Genomic DNA, 27822 nt, shown 5'->3' with positions numbered 1-27822 from the left:
TCCTATTGTTGTCCTCAAACAAAAGGATTGAAGTGAGCATCATTTTCACCTCAATTAAAGTGTTTTTGAGATTTTAAGCAAAGGTGTGGAGCCCCTGTCATCTCACCATCACTGTCTGTGCTGTAGAAGATGTCTTGTAGAGGATGGAGAAGCAATACCAGCGAGTGGAAAGATGAGCGAGAAGGGAGTTTATCTCAAGAGACTGCGTAGCTAGTGAACAAAATACTAGATGCTATGTTTACATAAGACCTTAATTAATGAAAGCAGTAGAACATTCATCAACTCCTTCAGGTCAGCTGCCAGATGCATAATGTTGATTTGAATTCAACATGTTTTGTAAACATACAGAGGCCGGCAGCCAATCTAGACCAATGTTACGCCCCACCAATGCTCACTGTGTAACCATATTTGCCCCTGACACTGGCTGAAATAACCACAGATCAAGGCAGATGAATTGTAGTCACAGAAACATTCATAAACAGACCGGTGTACATAAACCTGTTGCCTGCGTGTGTGCCTAGGAGCCTTTCCACTTTACAATATCACCCCTGCTTGAGTTTTCTTTTTTTGGATATTTCCTAGTACGTAGTTCTTAGTAGAGATAAAGGAAAACACGAGACAAAAAGTCCCTGTATGGAAACGATTATGGGTCATGATCATTGTAGTGTGTATTATATGCACCTTAGAGCACTAGGCAACCAGGGCTCCAGCTTGACATTTATTGAATAATGATTATAGCTCAATACATTGCAAACATCAGGATGAGGTGCTTGTGCATGGTCATCAAACAAACAACTGGACTGAGGATGAGATTATTTTGTTTCAAAATGTATGACCCTTTCATTCCCTGACTCAAAAAGGATTACATCAGTCAGAACAAACAAATGATATACAATGACATGACTTTCTGGGTAACGGAAAGAAGTGAGATGTAAGGCGACAATTTGCATTCAGAGTCAACAAAAATGTGTTTATGCAGCAGCAACACTGAACACACACACATGCTCCCTGGCCGACTGTGCTCTCTGACCTTTATGGTGAAATGTAAAGTACAAACTCTCTCTGAGGGCTATGAGAATTGTAAACAAGCTAGAACAAATTTGTATATATTATATGTAGCTGTGTTAATACCTTGTTCTGACACCAAAATAATGTGAATATACACTGTTTTCCTCATCTGACTCTGTGCCCTCAGTTGTTGTTTGCAGCTCTCAGGTGTGTGTTTGTCTGTCTTTGTGTGTGTTAGTCCTTCCTATCCCTAAAGCCCCTCCTGCAGGCTGCAGCTGCAAATGAAAACATAGTTGGAGTGAACTTGTATGATCCTAAGAGGGTTCGATGGTCTGCAGTGCCACATGGAGCATCTCTCAGCTGGATGCAGTTCATCTGAACAGTTTCCTTTAATACATTTCATTAACACCTTGTCTTCAGTCACCTCCAGCTGACTGGGAAAACACACAAACACTCATACATACACACACTCCCAATGTCCTCTCCCGCTCTTTCTCTGCCTTTACACGTACATATTGACTTTTATCGCAGACACAGTCCTGCAGTACTTCTTCAGTTCTGCGAAAGCCGTTGTGCTTCGCTGCGTCTGATTACCACCCTCCAGCCCCTCCCTTCAAGTTTATCACCAATTACTGGTACTCGAGGAAAAAAAAAAAAAGGGAAAAAGGCCCTTCTCCTCATCCCCATGGCAACCACTCTCCTCTTCTCCTGTTCTGCACAATCAATCAGACAACGACTGTCTAGCTGTCCTGCCCCAGCCCGGCTAAAGGGGAGAGGTACAGCACAGAATATCACTTTCAGAGGTTTGGCGTACTAGCTATTTTTGGTCATTGTCACACATGGTATCTCTGCCTGTCCTCCTCATCTTTTTCATGTGTTTGCATTCTGCCTGCTTGTTTCTCAGTCACCTCTAACTGACATATTTTAGAGATTCAGCGATACCTCACCTTGTTGACTGTGTAAAGGAACAGTTAAATGAGAGAGAGTTAAATGAGAGGACTCAAGAGTCTGTAAAGTAAATTCGAAAAGATACTGGGTTAGCTTAGCATAAAGAGTGGAAACAGCTAGCCTGGCTCTGCCCACAGGTAACAAACCTCACCTACAAGCACCTCTAAAGCTGACTAATTAACACTGTATAGCTCATTTTTCAAATCTGTTCAAATACAGGAGTGTTGTGGAAAACAAAGCAACACTTGTTTTATGAGGGGTTATGTGTCAGACTGTTTCGGGGCAGATTAACTGGCTGATGGCTCCAGCTTCATATTACCCTTACAGACTGTTGCACCCAATTAAAAGCAGATCTGGATGGGTGATGGCTAACAGTATAAAATATGAATGCCTCTCTGTCCTTTCCCTCCATATGCTCATCCCATATCTGCCTGTCTGTTCCGATCTCCATTTTTCTTTCACGCTTTTCCCACTTCCCTCCTCCCAGTTGTCTTTCTTTGACTTTATCTTTCAGTCTGCCCATTTCTCACCAGCAGCAGACACAGAGAAATTGGAGAACATTTCGTGTCTGACACCCAGCTTATCTTGCAGATACAATCACCATGGAGGGACTCAGGAGGAGGAGGTGGTGTTGGTGGTGGTGGGGAAAGAGGCTGGAGGGAGGAAGAGAAGAAATTACACAGAGGGGAGAAAGAGAGAGAGAATGGCAAGGTGCAGAGGTACAAAAGGGATAAGAGATGGTACTGGAGGGAGAGGAGGAGGAGAGGAGAAAGATTGAACAGAAAAACAGGGTTGAAATGGTGAAATGAATGCTCGCTAAAAGAAGGGGCAGAGGGAGAAACTGGTGGAGATAAAGGAAAAAAACGTGGAGGAGATAATAAAGACAGGGAAGTAAGAGGTGATGAATGTGGAGAGATATGAAAGGGGATAAAAGAGGGGGCAAAATTGATAGAGAGGATGAGGAGGAGAGAGAAAAGAAATAAGTGTTAGAGGAGAGCAAAAGCAAAAGAGGACTACAGAAAAAGCTGAATATCTAAGCAATTAATTAATATTTATTTGTTTTTATTTTTCCAAAGATGCTAGACACCATGACCATCAGGAAACCCCTTGAGCTGAAACCAATGAAGGAGGGGAGGGAGCAGAGGAAGAGGAAGGGAGTGGTAAGAAGGATGAAGGGAGGGCCTGGGAGACAAGTGCTAATAGTAGGTTAGTCACTCTAAAGATGCTGTGGGCGAGTGCACCACTAGTCACTGTGTGTGTATATGTGCGTGTGTGTGTGTGAATTCATTAGTGTGGGTGTAACAGGATGTGCACAAGCCAACAGACTGAAGAATTTGCCCCTTAATCACTGTACAGTTTAATTAAACCTGATTGACTTGATGAATGCACACACACACACACACACACATGCACATGCACAGAGCACTGCAGGGCAGATGATGTCACTGTATTATATTGTAAAGGCAGCTGCAGCAGTCGTGGCGTCATCTGTATGCTGGCAAACACATTTCTCTCCTGACACAGTGGCATAAATAAAACTTATCTCTTTGAACAATTTGACAGTGAGTCTATCGTTTTTTCTCATCTTTTTTTATCTCCCTCTCGTTTTTCCTCCTTTTCTACTCCCTCGGGCGCACAGACGACACATTACAGTGTTGTGTTTGCGTATTTCACTGACATTTTAATCCCCTCTTTGGCCCTCCCCGCTCCAGGACAGCCACTGTCATCACAAACTCATGTTGTGAGGATAAACTCTCAGAGCTTTATTTAAAAATGTAGTTAAGAGCTCACAGTTTTCCAAGATACAAACATGTCAGGGTGAGTTTTTGAGGCAATGTGTATAATAGGATGTTCAAGACATCTATTGTCTTGACATTTAAGGAGGATTTTCTCAAAACAAAAATGAACAGTTGATCAAAATATATCATCATATATAAAAATCACCAAAAATGGAGATATATATAGTTTTAACTGAACATGCACTATATGCTTTTTTTCATAAGGGATAAGCATATCATCTAAATTCATGGCATGCTGAGAAGCATCTTAAAGACTCATATATATGTTTTTATGTGTTACTTGTATTGATATTAATTTCTCATTTGCTTTTGTAGGGGAGGAAGCATACATATAAAACACATCTCAAGAATAAGATAGAATGAAGATAAACAGCTGTGAGCATATCTTGTAATAAACGCTCAGCAGGCTGCTTCGATGTGAACTGGAGATGGACACAGGAATTTGTCACCACCAACTGAATACAATGAAATACAGAATTTAACCCCTTCCCCCCTTACATTACTACATTTTCTGTGTAAACCAAGCCATATCCCTGGCTGGATGTAGCTTTTCTTAATCTATATGCTCCTATACACCTGTGTGCATCATAATGCTATAACCAGAGATAACACTGTAGCAATGGCTGAGCCCTGGTGCTGAGAAATAAGACATAAAGATGGTCACTGCGCACACAAGGGAGGCCTTCATGCATCATATGTCTGCAGTTAGGATTACCCCTCTGAGCACAAAGCAGCATGGGTGCTGTTCAGGGAACGGGAGAGAAAATAGAGATTGTGCAGATGATGTAGCCACAGGGCCTTCTCTTGTGTGTGTGTGTGTGTGTGTGTGTGTGTGTGTGTGCAGTCCTGGGCTATGCTGTCTGAGTTACATAAGCTGTTTGGGAAAAGGCCTAAACTCTGCACACACTAAAAGGTGGGGGTGGGGGGGTGGTATCAAAAATACATTTTCCAAGGGGCTGAAAATAACACAGATTGTGTCCTTAGTTACACAGACAAGCTACAGTAATTCCAGTCTATTCCCATTATGATTCCCCAAACTTCTCTGCTGTTTTTTTTTTTTTTTTTTTATGTGCACAGAACTTTTGACGTTGTAGCATAATCCTCTTTTCTCTCCTCATTTTTCTCTCTTCTGCAAAATCACCACCCTCATCCCTCTCTCCTCCAACTTCATTATTCGTGTCACTGTGTGTGTCTCGGCTGTGTGAGTGCACATACTGTGCTGTGCTGTACGTTGCTGTGTGACGCACCAGGCTGCAGCTAAGCCACAGAAACATATCAGCTTTTTTTTTCCCCAACAAATGCCACCATCTGTGCGAGAGAGTTTGATGCCTTAGTGTCTGTGTTGTGTGCTTACGCATGTCACTTTGCACTTAAGGGATAATCCCTACTTTTATCATTTGATACAGATGATAACTTTGGATTAAGAGAAGTCTAAAATACAGAAGAGACTGCTTTGCTGTAATGGTTTGATTTTCTAGTGTTTACGTAAATGCAAACAAAGCTAGATTTAGGGATGGATTTAAGCCTTGGCAAAAGAAATTGGTTCTTAGAGTGTGGAAGTATTTTTTCATATTTATTTTAGGAAGACTGAGCTTTATGTGAGCATAAAAAGCATAACTTTTTAGATGAGATGCTGTGCAACTCAGGGGTCACCTACTGTTGCCAATTAGCTAAATGAGAAGATTGATGTCACTCTCATGTTAGGTTAAAAAAGGAACTTTAAGAGGTGATCAGCTTAGCTTAGCTTAGCATAAAGACAGAAGACAGCGAGCCTGGCTCTGTCCAAAATTTTAAAATCTGCCTACCAGCACCTTTTAAAGCTCACTAATTAACTCTTTACAGTATATCTCATTTTTAAAATATGTAAATAAACAGTAGTATAAAACATAAAAAAGACAGTTTATGGTGTGACATAGCAACATGATCAACACTTCTGCTGCTGCTCCACTTCTTCTACTTGGAAAGGAGTCTCAATGCTAAGCTAAGTTAGGTTCTTCCTTCAACCTTCAATGGATATTTCCGGTACATTTCAGGCTGGTGTTTTTGCCATAACCGTGGCTCTATGAATCGTGATACCACTGCATTTGTCACCTCCTGAGATAAGAGAAAGCATAAACAGTTCTGAGCCTCCTTCAGCCTCCCAAATTAATATGTTTTTTACATGAATCATTTGAACACTTATTCCTGAATCTGATCTAAAGCAAACACACAGATTTTTTTTTCTATGCATTATCCGGGGAATCTTGCTGGCTGATCGCACCCCGGAACCTGCATTTTCATCCGCGCATGCCCAGTTTGGTTACATGCGTGAGGCTAACTTTCGCTGCATGCTGTCTGAAGAAGAAATTGAGTAATGCAATGCCGGATTACGCCGTGAAGGAGTCCTTGTGGTGGTTGAGCGTATTTATTAGAACCGGAGTAAACAGACGAGGAGCTCTGGGAGAGACCTGGGAAGATTGGTGCCATTGGTGTCACTGATCTCCACAGCCGACGGAGAGGGAAAACTTTTGCAGCCAAGGGAATTTAGATTGCCGACTTGGAGAAGTGGACGCGTCCGCGGACGATGATAATTCCCGCAGTATATACAAGAAATGATTTTACGTAGCTTATCGGCGTTGTCATCCTGGAGACGTTCATTTCACCTCCCCAAAACTGACTGACAGAGGCTGGTGGGACAAATGCTCAGTTCTCCATATGGTAAGAGAAGTGATTACTACACATACTGAGAGATTACAACGCCTGTGTCCCACCTATAGCACATTATATCCCTGGACCCACTATGAGCTGAAATTATAATGGAAGCTGAGAGGAAATTGTTACAATTGTGGTTGATAATTAGTTCCACATAATGAATAGTGACATTTCAGAGCAAGGGGGGTCAGCCAGCAACCTGCCCTGGATAATTCATATAGCATAATGGCTGTTCCTTAAACCAACAAGAAGAATCCAAAAATGTCAAAATATTGTTTTAAAGTTTCCCCTTAGGTACAAATGGTTTTTCTCAGAGTGATTGTATGTTGTACAGAGGATAACAGAAAGTGGTGTGGCCTTCCAGTTTGACTTTTGAGTAGAGGTGTTGTTATTGTTGGATTTCAGTTTGAGCCGCTGATTATAACAAATCATGCTTGAAAACTAAGATGGCTCTTATGTGTTGATTGTACCACAGCAGACTGAGCCAAAGTTCGGTGAATAACTTTGTTTCATCAGAAAGAGTCACATTGAGTGTTCTGGACATGCAGGTGAAACAGGGGGCTGGACTGTCAATAAATGTGCTGGATCAGGTTTTTGGGGAACTGCCCAACAGGCCCAACAGGCCCAGCAGGCCCAAATATATTGAGGATTTGCTGTGAGCACCTAGAGGACTCTGTCCAGAATGATTTCATCTGCCTGCAAAGTTAATGACATGGAGTCAGTATGGATCCTGTTCAAAACCTCTATCACAAAAGCAGCTGCATCACTCTGTGGCCAGAAGGTGGTCTGTGCTTGTCACAGTGGCAGCCAAAGAGCTAAAGGAGGTGCTGACAGAAGACAGAGACCTTCCAAGCCCGGTTGGCATGGGTTCAGTGGAGAAGAACTGACAGGCCAGAAAGGCTGCAGCTGACGGTAGCGGCAGAACAGAGACCCCACATACACAGTTATAGATGGTGTCCTCTGGACATTTATATACCAGGGATGCTAAGTGATATAGGTTGTGACTGGAGCGTAATTAGTACCTCTAGTATTCCTGGTAAAAATGTTTTCTTTTTCAGTATAAACAGGGAAACTATATGATAGGTTCTCCTAAAAAAATCTATTCTGAAATGCATTTATTGGAAAGCAGAAGATATGAAATAAAAGAGTTAATCACAGAGCAGTAATTCAACTAATTAATAAAACATTTTTGTGCTTATCATAAACAATAAACATTGTAGAAAGTTTAACGGTAAAACAAACTTTTACTCAACTTTCACTCCAGTTGCTTGTGACCAGTACATAAGAGGAGTTACAATCAAGCCTTCTACTCATTTTGCTTCTAATTAACAGGAGCATTGATATGTTCATTGACACAGACGTACACCAGTCAGTTCATGCGTAAGCGTCACTTAACAGTGGATGGTAGCAGCTGTTCTTGTCCAGCTCATAGGCTTAAACTGGAAACATGTTTTTCCAAATGTGCCATTATGATATGATCAGTGCTGATCATTGTTGCACATTTTTGGAAATCTCATCACATTAATTTTTCTTCATGACATTCATCAGCATTAACGGCAAACAAATGAATGAGGTTCGAAACAAGGTTCCATCAAAAACATTTATTGGAAAAGACAAAGCTCTTCAAACACTGCTGTACATGCAGCCAACACGTGTGTGTGTGTGTGTGTGTGTGTGTGGAGGGGGGGGGTGTGCATATCAGGCGCTCTTTTTGAAGAATATCAACGGAAAGATAAGCACAACTGTCTCATATGATTTCCTTTAATTCATGCTGCTAAGGCAGCCAGCAGCCATCTGGCTCCCCCTGACACACACACACACACACACACACACACACACACACACACACACACACACACACAGTCCCTCTTGTCCTCTCTCATACTTACAGATATTAACACACACACACACACACACACACACACACACAAACACACCAAACAAACTCAGTGGGACTGACAATCTGAGGGCATGCAGTCACTGAAAGGATATTATGACAGGACAGAGTGACCATAACTCCCAGCTGATGGAGCAGTCAGGCAGTTCATAGTGTTTCTCTCTCTTACACACAGACACACTTATACACCACTGACAAGGGGATGAGAAATGCCTGGTCACTTTTTTTTCATCCTGGAGAACAAAGTAATGCATCAAGCCTTCTTTTTTGTCTGTCTGCTAGGCATTTGTAAAACCAACTGAGGCTTTTGAACAGCTCTCAGGGGCTGTATGTCCACTAAACCTGCTCAGTCCTTCGAGGACAATGTAGCACAATTAAATGAACTCAAAAGTGAGGCTGGGTGTTCATGGTTATAGCTTAGCTGTTGCGATTCCCCCTCGCAGTGTTCAAGAGATTTTACAGATAATGTTAAAACCCAGCACAATATGTCGTGCTGTGCCTCTGGCTGGGGCCACAAAAAATTATGTTCAAGCTGTTCATGTGACACAAGCGAAGAGAATAAAAGGATGAACTCTTGTGTTCACACCCACAAAGAGAAACCGTGGCAGCACCAAGCTCAGCGCATGACTAACCGCGGTCAGCTGGCTTTGTGCTGACAGAAAACTCAAACACTGTAGGTTTTGTTGAATAATGTCTGCAGTTTTTCCACTACATTGCCTCAGAAAAGTTTCCATTTCAAATGAAGTAGTGTGTGACATTACATAGTTTTCAGTTGCACAAGGTCTTCAGCTCCAACACAAACCAGTCAGTCAACAGTTTACATTTTATAAGCCATTTAATCCAGAATGATTAATGGTCCTGACCAGGTATGAGCTTCACTGTCTCCCTGCTCCCTTACTGCTGGACAGTGTGTGTCTAATCGTTCCATCCCATGATGTTATATGAAAATACCTTTAATGATACAGATGAGTAGAAAAAACATGTACCATTAGGGTGTAATGGGGTGTAGGGTGTAATTAAACTTAGGATGCACTGAGAACATGCAGCTCATTTTTACAAAGAGCAACCGTTCAGCTGATATAATCTGTAGTGCTAGTGACCTGCTTTGTGCTTTAATTTAGCATAATTTACAAGTTCTCAGGCTTTATATGCTATGAAACTTTTTAAGCCCTTCTTGGTACCCTGATAAGTTATGCATCAAAAGCTGCCTGGCTGGTGAAATTATTCAAATATGCACACAGAAAGCAGTTCACGGAAAGGAGTTGTATAATGTTGTGCCGAACATCACTTTTCTCAGTGTATTTTTTTCTGTATCTCCTGATTTATGTAATTAACTGGATTTTCTCCAGCGTAGTTAGAAGGGGCAGAGTAATGTCAGCACAGTTAAAGATCATAGTGAAATATGCAGGAATACTGTATGCACATGCAATGCACACAGTATGGAGGCTGATGAAATAAGCTTGTGTACAGTGTAGTCCAGCTATCTAAACTATTTTATACAGGCACGTTCAAGGGGGCTGACTGTGCTTTTAGCTGACTCTGAACTAGAGCAAGGTAATCCAAAAGTGGAGGATGAACACTGTGAGAAGAGTTTTAATTGGTTATGGGAAAACTCCCCCCTGACGACAACACTGGGCTATACAGTAAATCACTGTGCTAAAACTGCAGAAGATCAAGTGAAGATGGCAGCGCCTATAGGGTTTTCAGTTAATGCTGAGTTTGGACAGCAGTGAGAAGAGGCTTAGGTGTTGTGGGAGTGGCAGGATGGAAGAACAGAGGAAGGGAGAAGAGAGAGGATGGAAATAAAGGAGGAAGGAGAGGGAAAGAAGGAGCAGGGATTGTGGGCTACAGGATGGTGTAAGCACAGCTGGGATGGAGGGAAGAAGGATGGAGGGGAAGAGGGAGGGGAGCATTGATGGAAAAAAAAGGAAGGGATTAAGATAAGGAGGGATAGATAGGAGGAATGAGAAATGTCTGAAAAGCATTTGAGCTTCACAGAAGCTCATTTTCTTTGCCAGGAGTCAATTTATTTCCAACAAGTCCCAGCTAAACGACAGATCAGATGGTTCATCAGTGCCTTCAGAAATGACCCATGTGACTGCTCCTAAAAGGGCTCAGAGTTTCCTGATCTGTCATCAGGGTGACTAAGATAGGCTTAGGTATAGGCAACTGAAACTACTTGGTTAAAGCAGCTGTCAGTATTTTTATATTGACAATCATGTGACTACCTGTATATAAAAGGGGTGGTCGTAGTGATCAACCGACAGACAATCATCATTAAACGTTTTGGCATCTTCAGCTCATTGTTTTGGTTTTATGGCTTGCAACTTTAGTGTTTTGGTTCGCTCTCACCAAAGGGCAGACAGAAAGTTAGCAACTATCTGGTGAATGTATTAGAGCATTTAGCAGCTAAAGAGCCAGATAAACAGAGCAAAAAGAGAGTGAATATTCGTCTAAAATTCATCAGGTGATCAGAAACACAGCTCCAGATGACTGATGATTTTTTTCTGTATCTGCTGGATATGTCAAAACACAACTGTTTTTGATATCAGGTTTTTACCATGTCAACTTAAGAGTTCATTATATCTCAGGCCTTGTTCAGACTGTCAGCCCAAATCAGTGGTTTTTGTCACATCCAGATTGATTATAAAAAGTTTAGATAGCAAGAAACACACAAGACAAGACAACACATTAACACGTCAATGCCCGCGTCAATGCCCATGTCGTGCAGTTTGTTATTTCTACTTCCCCCAGGTGGCCAGAAATCAGTTATTACAGGTGTAAGGTTAGGAAAAGATTGCCTTCATGGTTACAAGACACAAACATTGGATGCAAACTGCAGTCAGTGTCAAACACACAACACTTTGTATACTCAACTATCCACTCTGACCTACTCATTAGTTGGACAGAATAATAATGTCAGTTTTGTGGCTTTGCTACTGAGAGAAGACCGTAATTATTTGCATGGCAAGAATTCACTTGTCAGGAAAATGTATGAGGACATTTTAAGCATTTGTTGAAATACCAGTGGAAATTAGTAATTATATTTCTGAACTTCTGCCCCTTTCTCCTCATGTCCTTAAAATTGGTCTTTTCCCCTCCATTCTGCTACTGCTTGTTATGTGTTGCTTGTTACCAACCTGACACCATGTGAGCAGAACAAGTGAGATATAAAGTGAAAGAAAAGGTGTAGGGCTGTACTGTTTGGACAAGCTAATGCAGCTTGCTAGGTTGGATTGTTTTTGTGCCAAACTCGAGCTCTAACACTGTCGGCGATATTGGGAGGGGAAATGTCTGTGTGTATTTGTTGAGAAAGGGAAGTGGACAGAGTCAAGCAAGGCAGAGTGATACAAGCAATAAACACACACAGAAAAAACATCCACTGCTTCGCCAGCCTTGCCCAGTCCAGCCACCAGTGTGTGATTTGAACCCACTCCAACTGAGAGAGCAGATAAATCTTTCCATGTGAAGGACAGGTAAGGACAGGAGACACACAGGCTGCATTTCAAGCTCAGCTTTCAAAACTCCATAATTACCCTTTTTTTTTCTTTTTGTCCTTGTACCTCAGTGTCTTATTTACAACCATATTGTCAGTCCATATGTCTGCTGTAGGCACCATATCTCACAGTGGTGTGTCAAAACACAGTCTATGTATCACAGTCGGTTGGAAGATAGCATTATCGCTGATATAATGGCTCAACAGAGAGCTATTTACCAATCAGGCCATGGACACAGAAAGGATCATAAATAATTAAGCGTCCTTTCAGTCGGCACTTTCAAATTCCAGGAAGTATTAACGACTGGTAGATCAGGCTGCCTATAAATGTCAGTAAACACTCCAGGTTGAGGACAGAGGCTCTAATCAGGTTCTGATGTAATCAACTCAAGGAGCTGATACGGGAGCAACACTCTGGGGAACTCAATCAACTGAAGCGTGACATGGTTTCTTTTCGCTGCACAGCTTTGTTGAATCACAACGAGAGGATTTCAGTTTCACGGTCACTAAACTTTTATACTGATGTCAGGGGAGTTGTCTTGTCTTGCTGTTTTCTTGACCTTATCTGGTTCGTGGACCTTGATTAGACCTTGCCATGGGACACTCAAGTCGAACATTGAGTCTGGTAGTGATATTGATCCCACTGAGCCATAAACTGAAGCACATCTCTCACACACTGATGTCTGGTCTTTTATTACCAGATTAAAACAATATATTTCACTGCTTTGCACTTTCAACACATTGGATTTGGGCTCAGGGGAGATGAAATGTGTCCAATTTTAGTCTTATGTAACAAACAAATCAGTTTTTAATGAGAGGAAGGCTTTTCAGGGTCACATTAATGGCTCACTTAAGTTTCAATCATATATTAAAATGAGTTTTAAAATGAACAGAGCTGTGGCTGGTTCATCAGTCTCATCTTATTTACTGCAGCAGCTCTGCTCAGTGTGTTTGAGTACATACTGGAACAACAGGAATTTCTCCTCTCATAAAAATGAGCTTCACTGCACTTTATTACAGCGCACTGGTCATACACTGCTGTCACAATACAGCTGCTGCCTTTTACTATCCCTCTGTGTGGTGGAAAGCCTTTAATCTTTTTTTATTTTCAAGTGACACTAAAGGTACATGTGGTCTCTGAGTGATGAATGTTGACTGCCCTTGGTACACAGATTGGTGTTGCTGGTGCAAGACAAAGGGAACACTTTACGCTTCTGATAAATTTCAAGTAGGACATTATAGTGAAAATATCTAAATTAATGAAGAAATTCACGAGCAAATTAAAAGTCCATCTGAAATCAGTTCAATCACAGTGAAAAACTACTGTTTTTTAGCTACACTAGCAGCGTGATTGTATGGATGGCAATGCTAGTTTGTTGTTTTGTCCAGACTGAGATATCTCAACAACAATTAGATGGATTGCCATCTAAGTCTTCCACAACCATTTACAGTCAGTGAATGAATGGTAATCACTTTGATGATCCCCTGGTTTTTCCTCTGTTGCCATCATAAGGTCACCATTTTGGTTTGCAAAGCTACTGACATTACCAACAGCCTCAGCTGTGCTTTGAACTTAGTGCTACCTTGCAAAATGATAGCATTACACCTGCTGAATATCAGCACGTTAACGTCATCACTGTGAGCATGTTACATTTACATTTACTCATCTGGCAGACGCTTTTATCTGAAGCAACTTAAGTGAGGATAAGCACTCAAGCTCCAGTGCAGTAAGAGACCTTGAAGAAATGACTAAGTACTAATCTGTTCATGTTGTGGTATTAGAGGTGTTATGAGAGGAGGTGCTCTCTGAAGACACGAGTCTTCAAGAGATCCTTGAAGATAGAGAGGGACGCCCCTGCTCTGATAGCATTTGGTACCTCGTTCCACCATCTGGTGTAGTTAGTGGAGAGCACAGCTGTGTTAGCAGTGTTTTTTGGTTTCATCCAAGTCTCAGTGAGAGCTAGTAGCTCAAGGGATAGCTAGTTAGCATAGGTTGGAATGAAATCAGCTTTGTTAACTGCAGACTGGCAGCTCTACAACCCAGCAGAAAGGGAGGCACATATGGGTGAGGAATGTTGCAATGACCAGGGGTTAGCCAGATTTCTTTTGGCTTGGTGATACTTTTTGTGGTTACCAGAGACAGCAGGAATGGACTGCATATGCATAGCTATAGTGGTGAGTACAGACAGAGTTTAAGTGCTCTGGGCAAATTGGACAGTTTACCCTGTTCGTGGCTTTGCTCAGTGGATTTGCACAGGTGGACTTGCTGGTCTCTACCTGAGTCAGGAGGAGGGCATTTAGCTCAAGGCATGTTATTTTACCTCTATTTTTTATCATGTTTGTCTGATATTGAAGATCCCAAATAGGATTAATTGATTAAATATTTGATTTTTGCAACAGAAAGTTATAATCACAGGATTTCCACTCCTCTGAGCAATAACACTGTGGTCATTTCCCTTTCAGTTCAGTCAATTTAAAAAAATTAAAGAGCTGCTGCCATTAATTTATCGATGCTAGAGGAGCTAACTTTTTACAAAACACTGGTATAAATGCTTTCTCCAGCTGGTGATGAGTGTCCATTGCAGACATTTCTTTGACCCAGGTCCCAGAGGACGGTCTGTTATAGTGCACACACACTGACTGATCTGAATCTGGGGCCTCGGGCACAAGAGTCCTTCTGGACAAACACACACACACAAATACATGTTGAGACACAGCTGGGCACATAGATCTATATGCCAACACACCAGATGTGACACATCCACATGCACACACACACACACACACACTCTCACACACACACACACACACACACACACACACACACACACACACACACACACACACGGCAGACATGACATGGCAATAATAAGGTTCACAGTCTCCCTCATTCTGCTGCAGCTCCCCTCTCCTGACTCCTTTCCTTCATCCTCACTCCTGAATTATTCTTCCTCTCCCACCCCTTGTGTCTCTGTCACACTCCCTTGTTCTCTGTCTTCTCCCCCTCCATATATTTTTTTCTCTCTCTGCCTTGTCCTCACTTGTAATTGACAGCTCCTGCTGGGTGACCTAAGATGCCTCTATTAAAATTGCAGGGGCTCCTCAGACACGTCGCATTGTCCCTCTCTATTCTCTAAACTAGTGTTTCATAGAATTAGGTGCCACATGCCTCTGGCTGGTGGTTCCTTATGTGACAACTGAACAAGAACAACATCATCTTGGGTCCCAGGGCTGCACAAAATTGGCTACTTTTCAAGGCCTTTTTGTAATAAGTTGCAGTGGGATGTTTGAGCCCAGTCTATCATCTATGAACATGCACAGTGTCTATCCAGATACATTAAGTACTGTGAAGATGGACAGAGATACTGGGATATATTTACACATGCACAGCAGATCTGATTTTTGGACCTCTTCTGGTCCTCCTCTATTACAGTGAGATAGTCTGGCTTGAATCAAATTTTATCTGTTTAGACAGTGATATGGAGATAATCCACATGCCACAAATTATAAATAAACACATTTTCTGATGGGGGCTAAATACAGCAAAAGCAGGCCTGTAACTACCATAGAGGACATTAAGGTCATGTCCTCATTTTTTCTTAAATAAAAAAAAAATCTTAGCTGTACACCCCAAAATGCAGGACCCCTACAATGGAACATAAGTTAAAACTGTGCTTTTTATGAAATATTGCATTGTTTTACTCCAGGCAGAAACAGTCAAAAACATTCATATTCATGTAGCACACTATTACAGCATAGTCCTGAAACTTAAGACTGGAAATCCACTGCAGTGAACAAGTAACAGTGCCAGTAAGGTCATTTGCTGTCCCTCCACACAGTATTCTTTAGGTGCTGGTTGTACACTTGAGCCCAGCAGACCTCTGAACTCTCTGTAATAGGCTGTCATAGATGTTATTGTTGTTAGAGATAGAGGATCTGCTGTGCTGAACTGTAAGCTGCTGTGCAGTGCAACATTTGTTCAGCAAGATAACCCTTTTGCGTGGCAGGCATTTTGGCATGTCATAGCAGAAAAAGCACAGGTGCAATTTTTAAATTTAATTATGGCTGTATTTAATTTAGTTGTACCAATTCGATGGCTCTGCTATTGTGCTTATTGGCTCACCAACATGGCTCGCTGGAATATTTTAAAGTATGGACACATTATTCATTTTGGTGGTTACACCTACGTACAATATGTTTTTCCTGCAATGACAAGTAGTAATATTTGACTTAAAATGTGCTTATTTTTTTATTTTTATCAGTGGCAGACCAATCAGGCTGCAATTTGTCACAATTATATTCAGGTTAAAGTCTTTTCTGGTCACTTTTAAAGCCAATTTTCATTTGCAGTCTCTTGAGCAGAAAAATAATAAAACAGTGGCAGCACAGAGGAGACAGCCACAGAGGCTTATTACTCTCTGTCAGAAGGTAAAAGGAAAATATGAAGGTGCAATCTGTAATCCAAATGTAAACACAACTGCTCTCACTCTTAAAGAGGAATTCATGGATTAACACCAGACAACAGCTGAGTCCAAATGAAACAGAGACCCTGCTCATTCACACAGGTGTTTGCAGTTATGGCTGATTAGTGCTGTGCTCAGGTTGAAGTTGGATGGAAATATGGGAGAAATTTCCTGAGGTCGCCAAACTCATGTACTAATAATAATTATGAAGAGGATGATGATGATGATGATGATGTGAGTTGATGATGGAACAGGTGCAACAACTCTAGCAGGAGAGGGACTGAGGTGTCAATCAATCACAGTCTGTACCTGCTCACACAGCCTTGAGTAGAGGTCTAATCAGGCAAAATAATTGAAAACACCTGTGTTGATGGACCATGGCTGTGGGTTGCAGATGCTGTGTAACATTTGTTTACCATTTTTCTTTAGGTCTGAAGTGGTTGTAGTGTCCACCAAAAGCCTTATGGGTCTATAAGATGTAGGAGACTTGACCTCTGAAGCCACATGTAGAGTATTTATAGGCCTTGAATGTCAACAAACATTTCAAAGGCTCCAGTTTCACTACACTTTGCTCTGGTTGTGAGTCTCCGCTGCTTCCCTGTTTGTACTGGAAAGGCCATATAAGGCAGAAGATCTGTGTTGGACCTTAAGACCTGTGTCCCGTGATAGGCACACACTGGAGACGACTGCAACATGCGGTTTATTATGAAACCCTGCCAGCATGAGCCGATAAAATCTCCTTTGTTTGTGGAGCAAGAGAAAACAAGTTCAAGTCCCGTCCTGTCCCAGAGACAGAGTCTATATGTGAGCCGGACTGAGAGGAGAGGAGAGGACAGGAGTGTGCGTGGTGGTGGTGGGAGTTTGGTGTGAAAATGCGCAGCTGCTGTGCGAAGAGGATACACCGTGGAAATTGAATTTTCACAAGACAAGTTTCATTTCCACGGATTAATTAGGAGGAGCAGCCATGACCCAAGGATGATGGTTTTTTAGCGCACGCGGGGGGAGCGATGTGCCTCAGCTCCGGTTGTTTGACTGACGCGTCTTTGACTGTTGATGCGCCCATGTGGCGCTGAACGTGAAAATACCGGCTGAGCTCTCTCTCTCTCTCTCTTTCTCTCGCTCTCTCTCTCTCTCTCTCCCCGCTCAGCCGTTATATCCTCGCTCACCGCAGCTCGAGTATCAGTTACCGGGTCCCGACCAATCCCCGCGCGCTGTCAGACAGCAGAGGAGAGCAAACCGGAGAGAGGCAGACAGAGAGGGGGAGAAAGCGAGAGGAGCACACACCCAACAATCTATCTATCCACCGTCTGTCCTCCTTCACCCCTCTCCCCGGCCTGAGAGACAGACTTACAGGCAGCCACCCCCCCACCTCCCCTCTTTTGCCTCCCCTCACCCGCCAGGACCCCCCTGACTGCAGCTGTTCAGGTTAACCGGTGAGGCGCGAGGCAGGATGCGCGATGGGACAAGCGTGCGGACACGCGCTCCTCTGCCGTAGTCAGCCGCCGTCATCCGAGATGTAAGTGTCTCTCTAATAACTATGTGTGTTTGGGTATAGGCACTGTTCGCACCGCACAAACTGAGTGGCTGTGGAGGCACATGGCGTCTAGCACTGAGCCAAATACAGAGTGGTGATGTAGTAGTAGTGTGAGTGTGACCTGCTGGGTGTCATTATCCCCCCTGACAGCGGCAGTGAAGACCCCATGTGAACTGTGCAGGCGACTGTGAGTGCAAACCGGTGAACAGCAGCCCTGTAGCTCACCACCACCATCACTCTGTAATGGGCTATCACTAAAATGTTCTCACAGTGTGTTTAGACTGCTGTACAGAGAGTTTAGTGACCTCATTGTACCTTTGTACCTTACAGGTATCTCCCACAGCAGTCTGATAAGGCTGTTCTCTAATATTCCTATAGGGGCAGGTGCACTTGCTGTGATAGTCCTCCTAATTGAATTCGCTCTGTTACAAACTTTATGTTAAAATGTTTTTTTAAAGCACTGACTTTGAGCAAACCACCTTGACCTGAGGTGCCGTCAGACCTTATCTGTTGTAGCCTCACTGCCCAACAAACCCTAAGGTACCACTTTCTAATATTATTATTATAACATTATTAGTGATTAATAAATCATTTAACAATGCTTTATAGATCAGTTTTCCGCCATTAATAAGAACAACTATTTGCTGCCGGGTTGTGGAAAAACCTCTGACTGGAGACTGTGTGACCACTCTGTGGGAAAGAGATCTACAGGAACTGGACCGGAAATCAATTTGATAACAACTTATTAAGCATTTATTAATTTATTAGCAGCATATGTAGCCGCTTTATTACCCAAACAGCAAGAATAAACAGCAGCCACAACTGCCACCAGAGATTCTTCACAACCTGGTTACCCAAAATGTTTTCATATATATAATATTTATAACTGATCTACAAAGCATTAATAAATATTTTAAAGCTATCATCGATAGATACTTATAAATTCTTAATAAACACTGCCTTATTAGAAAGCAGTACCCCCGGTGTCACCAAGTCGGTGATTTTTAGGTTTTTAGATAAACTCGAAGATAAATGCTCCTCTTGTACATTTTTCTCCTTTTGAAAGTGCAAAGATGCATCATCCTCACAGAGCTGTTTTTCAAGGCTGTTTTTCAGCCTGAAAGTTCATGCTTGATCCTGAGGCTGTTTTTCTGTGGTCATTAAAAAGTCGACATTTTTGTTTTTAGATAAATGTTTTTTGCACAGCAAATATCAAAGGGGGCAAAGGGGGAATAGTAACAATTTAATGCAATGAAGCAGCCTGGTCTTGCATCTTATCTCTGCTACGCTTACTGGTGTTTACTGTGTGGTGAGAATGTGTCTAGAGAGGAGGTGTTCATCAAACTCTGTGGTTTTTTGTAGAGGTCATTAGTTGTGTTCTTGTATAGGGCTGCTTTATATTGTACAGTGTTGCTGTCTGTTTGTCGTGAATCTTCTCGTTGGCACCTGTCTGGAAAAAAATGAATTCTGAAATGTTAGGGCCCCACTTGGTGCTTAGCTAAATGTTAGTTGATAAAGTTAAGCCCTCCTGATACTGGGCCGGGTTTGAAATTAAAGTTTGCCATGTAAACACACAATGGCTGCTCTCAAATTAAGCGACACATCTGCTGCTGATGCAGTCGAGTGATTGTGATCAAAACATGTGGCTGATCAAACAACATGCACATACTGTACTGTTTAGTCAGAGCTTCCCCTAGGACATGTATTGATGTCTATACTCTTGAGTTTTTTTTTAATACTATTAGTTCTCTCTGCCTCTCCCATAGCTGAATAGCATCATTTGTGGATAATAACATTGTGATGCCATTATACACTGATTGCACAAAATATTAGGAGCATTTTCCTGATATCAAGTTTCAACTCCTTTTTAGCTCAAAGTGGGTTTTATTTTCTTTATCCCCTCCATCATTATTGGTTTAAATTCAGCGAGGAGAAATCATTGCAGGATAATGGCTTTTATTTACCTCACCAGAGCTTGTCAGAAAAGACTTAAGCCTCTTACATTGGGCATTTGTTGGCCAGTCTAGGATAAAATAACCAGAGTTGTGGAGGAATAATGAATCTGCCAGGTGGACGTCAGTGATCTCTGACATACAATTAGTTTCAGTAGCTGGTCTCACCTGCTTCCCGCAAGCTGGAGTGGTCATGAAGTGTGATGCTGTCACAAAATACACAAGAGCAGATGTCAGACCTGTACCCAGTGGGATATGTCCCCTCTTGTGACTGACATTAAATTGAAATAGAACAATTTAGGCTGAAAAATTCAGAGGAACATCCATGGCCTTTGGTATTTTCATCAGTGTGATAGTTTTCTAGAGTCTTGGATCTCTGGATTGAGGCTTTGAGAGCCAGTTACTCATCATCAGAAATACTGACCAAGCTCTGTCTAAGCTTAGAGCTCCATTCACCCCCAGCTGGTAATGTTTGATGCTGTGTCTTCTTGTAGCTACATGTGCTCCTGCGTTATAAACATCCTTTTGAGGAAGACACGTTCATATTCAATGCACTTTGTTTATCCACTCTTATCTTGCATCGGTTGAGCAGCAAACAGGCATCTCCCTTGTAATCTGTATTTGGGCCTGTGCATTTGTGTGCCAGCGGGTGTGCGTGTGAATGGTTTTCAACCTGAAAAATATTGCAATTTACTGGACTGATGCCAGGAAGTCAGATCCCCCAGATCCCCCTCCTGCCTGAACACACACACACACAGACACACAGAGAGAAATGCACAGAAGTACACAGCAGCAGCAGAGTTGTAACCTGACTCTTGATGAGCGAGTGTGTGTGTCAGAGGGAGAGAGAGAGAGAGAGGGAGAGGGAGAGAGAAAGGATGCTGACATTGCACTGTGTTATCATCAGTAATGGGCTCATCAATACTAAAATATTCAGAGAGAGAGAGAAAAGAGACAGAGTGGAGCAGCAGATGAAGTGAAAGCAGAGAGGAAGCTGAGAGAAACCATTGTGTGTTGTGTTTGCATGCTTTTGCACATGTTTATGTGTGTCCTTGTGTCCACAGAATGTGTGTGCTTCTGCAAAACATTCGGCTTAAAAGCTTGAAATTCACTGATTTATCTACATTTGGATTCCCCCGTCGCTGAGTCCAGAACTGTACATAGAGTATTCAGTTAAAATACAATATATAGTATAATCAGACTGCTGATACATAATGTTTAGAGTCTTTCAAATAAACATCTGTGGATAATCATTTAAACAGAACCATAACAAACGTGCGCAAAAAATCTTGCCCTTCTGTTGAGGTGTTAATTCCTCATGTAATTACATTTGACAAGCTGAACTGAATGAATATTAAGAGATGACTGGCAACGCTTGGATGCTGGGAAACTCTCACAGCTGAATCATTAATACAAAAGATGAGCAACTGTGTTAAAAAAAAAAAAAATCTGTCTCTATGATAAAAAGTCAAAGGTCAAGAGAAGCACATCAACTATGACTCCCAGGGAGTTTTGATGTTACCAACATCCAATCACCAGACTTAAAATTCTATTACCACTGTCGTTATTGGCAGGATAATGATAGAGATTGTGCTTTGCAGAACCTTAATACATTCAGCAGATTTAATCAGTTAGCTTTGGGATTCTGGGTCTGGGTCTTGATTGAATTCAATAACTGGTGAAGTGTTTTGTTCCTGATTGCTAAGATGAAGTTTTCTGAATTTGCAACAGCTCTGATTTGTGCCTCCGGCTGTACCAAACTAAAAGAATAAACTTGATCTCTCAGAGACATAAATTAGAACCACAAGCAATAACAGAAACCTATTATCATCGAATTATCCAGGGGACTCTCTTGGATTTTCAGTAGCACTGAGTTTATCATTGAAAGATAACATAAGATGGAAAGATTGTGTGTGGGAACAGAACTTTTCAGACCTTTCTAACCCTGCTTGCTTCTGCTCCTAAGTTTAGCGTACTCTTCAACAGAGCCAGTGTACATAGCTGTTTCATCCTCATTTTCATGTATCATTGAGCCAACACATAAACACACACTTTAACACATTTAAAGATGTTCTTATGGCCAGATATAGTAAAATGTAAATTGCTTTCTGGTGGAAGTGCATACACCAGGATAGCAGGAAAGCTCATTTTATATTAAAGTGAAATTTCAAGGAGCAGTGCAAATAATTCAGAAGGCCTAAAGACCTTTCACAGATTATGTCCACATGGCTCATTTTGCTGCGAGGACTTTACCTACATCACTGGACCGAACTGACTTAACTCAATAAATGCCATAACGTGGTCTGTGTATTGGTGTCTGTGTGTACTTCAGCTAGAGGAAAGAGATTAATGCAGCTATTTGACATTCATGTTAAACAGAGTGTAATCTATGTAATTGGCTGTAATACAGCTGTCCCTATCGCTAACAGAGTGGAAATCCATTTTATCATTAGTTGTAGCTAAACGTTGTTTTGGTTCTCCTTGATTTCTCTTGTAATTTACCAGTGATTTCCTGTAGCCAATATTAATCACTGTGGTTGTCCACTGCCTCCAGTACGTTGTTTCCAAATTGATGCGTCATGCTAATAGCTATTTATTGTGACAAATGGGATCTGTGAATGTCCCTAGAAGATACTATGCCCCCTAATTGAAATGTAAAAGGACCAAGTGTATAGTTGGAGAGGTTGAGCAGAGGAGAAGACTTCACACTGTGTGGAGGGAATCAGTTTTATGTTTATCGTGTTATCTACCCTGTAAAGATTCCAGTTAATCCAGTTGATTGATCAGCTGGAGATAATTAACTTATGTAAACAAAGACACAAACACACACGCGCACACACAGATTGATAGAGCCATTTTATTACATTTAATTCTGACAGTATGATGTATAACAGTACTTCAAAACATTAATTTTACTTCACCTTATTTCTTTGGCTGTTTTCCATATCATATCATTGTGTTTGTTTGCCCATCATCTCTGTTGTTTCTATTGTGAGCTCTACACAAGATTAGAAAACCTGACCAGCTGGTGACTTATTATGACTGTTTCTCACACCTTATTAGGAAGAGTTATTTTAAAAATGGGGGCTAGAGTTACAGTTGAGTTAAACTTAAGGATTCATATGTTAAAGCGTTAAGATTAAAGCTACAGCAAGTTTAGTGTTGGGTTAAAGTTACTGGAGGGTTTTGATTAAGTGTAACGGCTATGGGAAGAATACAGCCCCAGGGAATAGATTTAAGTCAATACAGTGTCATCACAAGTGTGAGTGTATTTGTGCATGTGTGTGTTTGTGTGTGTAAGAGCCTGGAGGTGTCACGGGGAAATGAGCCTGACAGCTCCCATAGTTCCTAGCTTTGGCTCCAGCAGCTCCTGTCAGCCTCCTTATCTCTATGGACTGTTGCCACAGACAGGTGTTTCTGTGTGTGTGTGTGTGTGTGTGTGTGTGTGTGTGCGCATGTTCAGATGAGTGTGTGTAACAGTGTGTATGTATTTACAAGTGTGTGTATACGTATGGGCACTGTTGTGCTTTGTCAGTAATCCAATGGACAGCCACAACTCTGCATGTTGGGTGTTTTTTGTCAGTGGCTACAACTGGTGGTGTGTGTGTGTGTGTGTATATGTGTATATGTGTTGTGTGTGCACTACCTTGAGAGATTAAAGTGGGAGGTGAGGCAGCTGTGTTTGGGACACAGAGCTTTGGTTTAATTAAAAAACAGTATCAAGTACCCGTCTGTGTGTGTGTTGAGACCTCATTGATAGGCAGCAGAGCTGTGTGTGTGTGTGTCCTCTTTACTTATAGCTTAAGGAGTAAATAAATAATGTGTCATAATCTGCCAAAGCAAAAGCGTACAGTAAATTAGGTTTGACATTCGGCTACAGTGCTTTCAGTCTTTGTGAAGTTTGTGTTTAAAGTTTGTTCTTCTGGTGTGACACTAAAATGCCTGAATGCATTGACTGCTTTAGTTTGAAGGTCAGTGCAATTTCAGTGTGAGCAGCTACATCTGTTTTAGGTTGTGTAAGTGTAGGTTTACTCATTTGTTTTTGCAGCCAGTCTGTGTGTGTCTTTGTTTAGACAGGTGGGAAGTTACAGATACAGGATCATTGTTACACAATGAAAAACAGAGGATCTTACAGTTTGTTATGTATGTTACAACTACTTTGGGGTTTATGATTGAGTATGAGAATGACCTAGCATCTGATGTCTTATAAATTTTTTGCACTTACAGACATGGTGGCATACTGTATGTGAAATAAAAGTGACTGTATGAAGCAGCTGCCAAAAAAGAAGTGGGAGATTAAAATGACACAAGATGACTGAAGTAAATTATTTACGAATCTCAAATTCACAGACATAAAAAAAAAAAACCTTTCGTGCAACTCAAAAATTCACAAGTTTATAGTGTAGTGAGGAGAGATGACTTCTCTCACATCCTGTTTTTCACTCCTTAAAAAACCAAACAAACATTGCTTTTGTGTTCATTTTGTGCAGGTAAGGGGACTATAATGGCACTGTGGTCAATCCTGTGAATCCTGTGACTCTGTTTAGCTCAACTGATTTAATTTTGATGTTGTTTGCAGTGTGTGTCATTAGTTTTGCTGCCGTGGTGAGTGTTTTTTCTAGTGTTTTTATTACTTATATCCATCATGTGTTGCTGTTGTAAATCCACAGTTGTTGTTCCTTAACAGACGTTTTTCCAGTAGTTTTGTGATGCTCTCACAGTATCTGCAGATGTTTTCCTTTGTGGGTTTTACTTCATTTCAACACACACTTCCCTGTTATTATTATTAGAGTCATTGTTTTGCTGCTATAGATTTAGCTGTTTGTTGACCAAAGTTAAATTGATGTTGTTATAGTATTTATTATTGTGGCTGTTATTGTCGGCATTGTGTGCTCGGTCTCTACAGTAGAGTAGCAGAATTCGTTCCTATGCTCCAGTTCCCTTTGCTCCTGACTGCAGGGTTTTTTCTTGTCGATCGTCCCTATTGATCGGCTCACACAGAGATAAAGCCACTGACAGGCTGTAAGTGTCACATTTGGGACATTCAGGGGTTTTATGATGCTTGTAGTTTTGAAGGAAATGACTTGTTCAACAGCATATGAACACACGTACTGCATGCATGTAAACAGACGTACTCTCAGCTGCTCACACACATACTGTACCTCATGTAGTAGTTTTCACAGATGAGTGATTGTCTTCCTGTCTGCTATTCATCCAGCCTTTTGACATGAAGTCTATTAGCACTCAGCAGCTGTTTTGATGCTGACTGCCAAGTGGAAACATGGTGATGATTATTGTGATCACATGGACAGATAAACTATTGACTGTTTGTGTATCTGTCTGTCCTCACAGTCTATATATGGCTCCTGTTGTTCAGTGTTGTGTTGGTTTACTGATTTGTTATTTCCAACAGACCAGTTCTCCACTCATCACCTTCATCACCTCATTTGTGTGTAATTGTTTCCACCTACTAGTTTTTTTTCTCACTTCTCTGTCCCAACTTTCCACTCCTTCACCCACCAGACAGAAGCAGAGAGAGGGGAGACAGGTGTGACAGAGAGAGGAGGAGGCTGCTGAGATGGCTTGATAGATGAAGGGCAGATGCTTCCAACCAAAGGGTAGTCCTGGTTGCCTGGCAACTAATGGTGTCACAGGTTACCCTACATATAGAGTTTTATATCAGTCCTAGATGTAGTGTTCGCCTCTTTTGATCCGTCTGTATATTTGTCTTTTTACAGTCTTTCACAAATGAATCAATGTGTTTGTTTCATGTGAGCATGTTTGTGACTGAACCTTTGTATATGTGAGTATAAAGGTGCGTCTCTTCAAAGGCTTTGTGACAAGTGTGTGACAAATGTGACAAGGCTGCTGCATAATTTTTTTCTAGAGGTTTTTCTTCGTCTCTGTTTTTTTTTTTCCTGAGGACATGGCTGCGTAGTGAACCGCTGACAGCTGAGTGTTTAGTTGTCAACCAGATTAATACAAACACACGTCTGATGCATCAAATGCTTCACTAAAATTACTTTTTAAAAACATAGATCCATTTTATAAAAACACAACAAAACAAAAAGGTAATATTCAACCCCAAAATACTGAGCAGAATAATCAGTAAACAGGAGAATTCTTAGTGTTTAATGATCCTATCGTGGGTTTTTATATCAGTCATATTTGTAAACATTGGATTTAAACATACATAGTTTAGATTAGGGTTTAGGAACATATGAATTGCAAATTGTATGCTTTCTCTAAAGTACTCCAGAAACTTGACAATAAAGTAATATAAATATTATGATGTTTATGTAAGTCAATCAATTAGCCAATTGAAAAAAGAATAACTGGCAACTATTTTGATAATTGATTAATTATTTAAATCATTTTAATAAATGTGAAACATTTGTTGGTCCCAGGTTGTGAAATGTAAGAATTTCCTGCTTTTCTAGGTCTTTCATAATAGTAAATTGAACAATTTTAGGTTTTAACTGTTGTTCAGAAAAAAACAAGACATTTAACCAGAGATCACAGTTTTATGATCTGTTATAGATCAAACAATGAATTTATTGATTGAGAAAATAATTGGCAGATTAATCCATAATGAAAATAATTATTAATTACAGGCCTTGTTTTTAAGTTAAAGCTGCAGTAAATGCCATTGCTATATCTTTTATTTCTCTAAGACCTTCTTTTTACCAGTTATATGTAATATTTTCTTGTAACCTTGCAATCATAGTTTATCTATTTTTAGATTATTTCTGAGTTCTTAAATCCTTCCTATTACTAGCTCTCCAGACCAGTGGTTCCCAGTCCTGTTCCTCAGCTCTCAGAGTCCTGCTGGTTTTCATTCTCACCATTTAGTACAGATTCATTTTCACCTGGGACACCAGGTGATTGCACTTACCCACAGATAGAAAACCAGCAGGGTGACTATGCTCCCCATTGCTTGCTCTACTGCTTAGACTGGACATGGCAAGTACATTAGAGAGCAGAAACCTGTGCTGTCAAACACCAGTGTGCTGCCATTTTTATAGTTTCTAAAAGTTAATGACGTGAAACTCAGCTCACAACCAGGACGGACAATTACAGTCACATTTTATGTTAGATGGTTGGTAGCGTACTATTGCTACTACTAATGATAGATGTGTGTGCTGTGCTTTACAACTGGTTACAATCAGACAGCATTCGGCATTCAGTATCACTGTATGGCTCCATAACACATTAGATAACAGCTGAACTATAGACCAAGAGAGAAAAAAAAGTCAACCAAGACACAAAGAACTAATAAAACCTAAAGCTTAAAATGCACAATTTGGAAGTTATTAAACTGGGAAAGAATAAAGTAGATCTTGATTCCTGTAGCATTAAAATAAGCTTTAAGGAGGGTTTCGAGGAGACTTAGCACATCTAATAACCTCGGTCAGGCAGATCAACAGCCTGATTTCAAAAACCTCACCATCAGTCCCCTGCTGGACGATTGCAGGGATCCCTGTGGGTCAAATGGAGGTAACATATTGACCATATAACACAGTCATTCAAGGCTTTAAGCAATGAAATCTTAAAAATCTGTCCTAAACCTCACTGGCAACCGGTGTAGTGAAACTAATGCAGTGACACTTGTTTGAACCAGATGGATCTTTGGTTTTCTGGTTAAGGAAGAATGCGAGGAATTGCAGTAGTCAAGGCACAAATGACCTTTTCATGAAAAGGAGAAACAGCACTGACTTATTTTAGTGATTTGATTGAAGGAGGAGCGACGAGGGTCAGAGAATTACACCCAGATTCTGAACTGTGCTCTTGATTTTGATAGACAGGCATCCAAAATTGCACTTGATGACACAGGTTAAGTCTGAGGGAGCAAAGTAACCTCATTTAATTTTGACATCCAGCGCTTAAGATGCTTTCAGACAGTAAGCGATTACGGTTCAGTTGTGTATTTTGAATCAGGGGCAGCAGGGCACAATCACCCAGCTAAAACAGAGTTGTAGTTTAAAATGGAGGAAAAGGTCAGCAGTATGGCATGATTGATAAAGCAAGTTTTGC

General features: G+C 41.2%; 1 protein-coding gene across 1 annotated transcript in view; it reads left to right on the top strand.

The window, feature by feature from the left end:
- The first annotated feature begins 16945 nt into the window (after positions 1–16945).
- Positions 16946–27822, top strand: part of LOC108886601 (cGMP-dependent 3',5'-cyclic phosphodiesterase) — a 144871-nt gene continuing 133994 nt past the window's right edge. Inside the window, 1 exon segment of the mRNA XM_018681559.2 lies at positions 16946–17818. Coding sequence (XP_018537075.2) covers positions 17760–17818 — 59 coding nt within the window. The 5' untranslated portion in view covers positions 16946–17759.

This window comes from Lates calcarifer, linkage group LG21, assembly GCF_001640805.2.
Source record: "Lates calcarifer isolate ASB-BC8 linkage group LG21, TLL_Latcal_v3, whole genome shotgun sequence".
In the NCBI taxonomy this organism is placed as follows: domain Eukaryota; kingdom Metazoa; phylum Chordata; class Actinopteri; family Centropomidae; genus Lates; species Lates calcarifer.
This window is presented reverse-complemented; position numbering and strand designations above follow the sequence as displayed.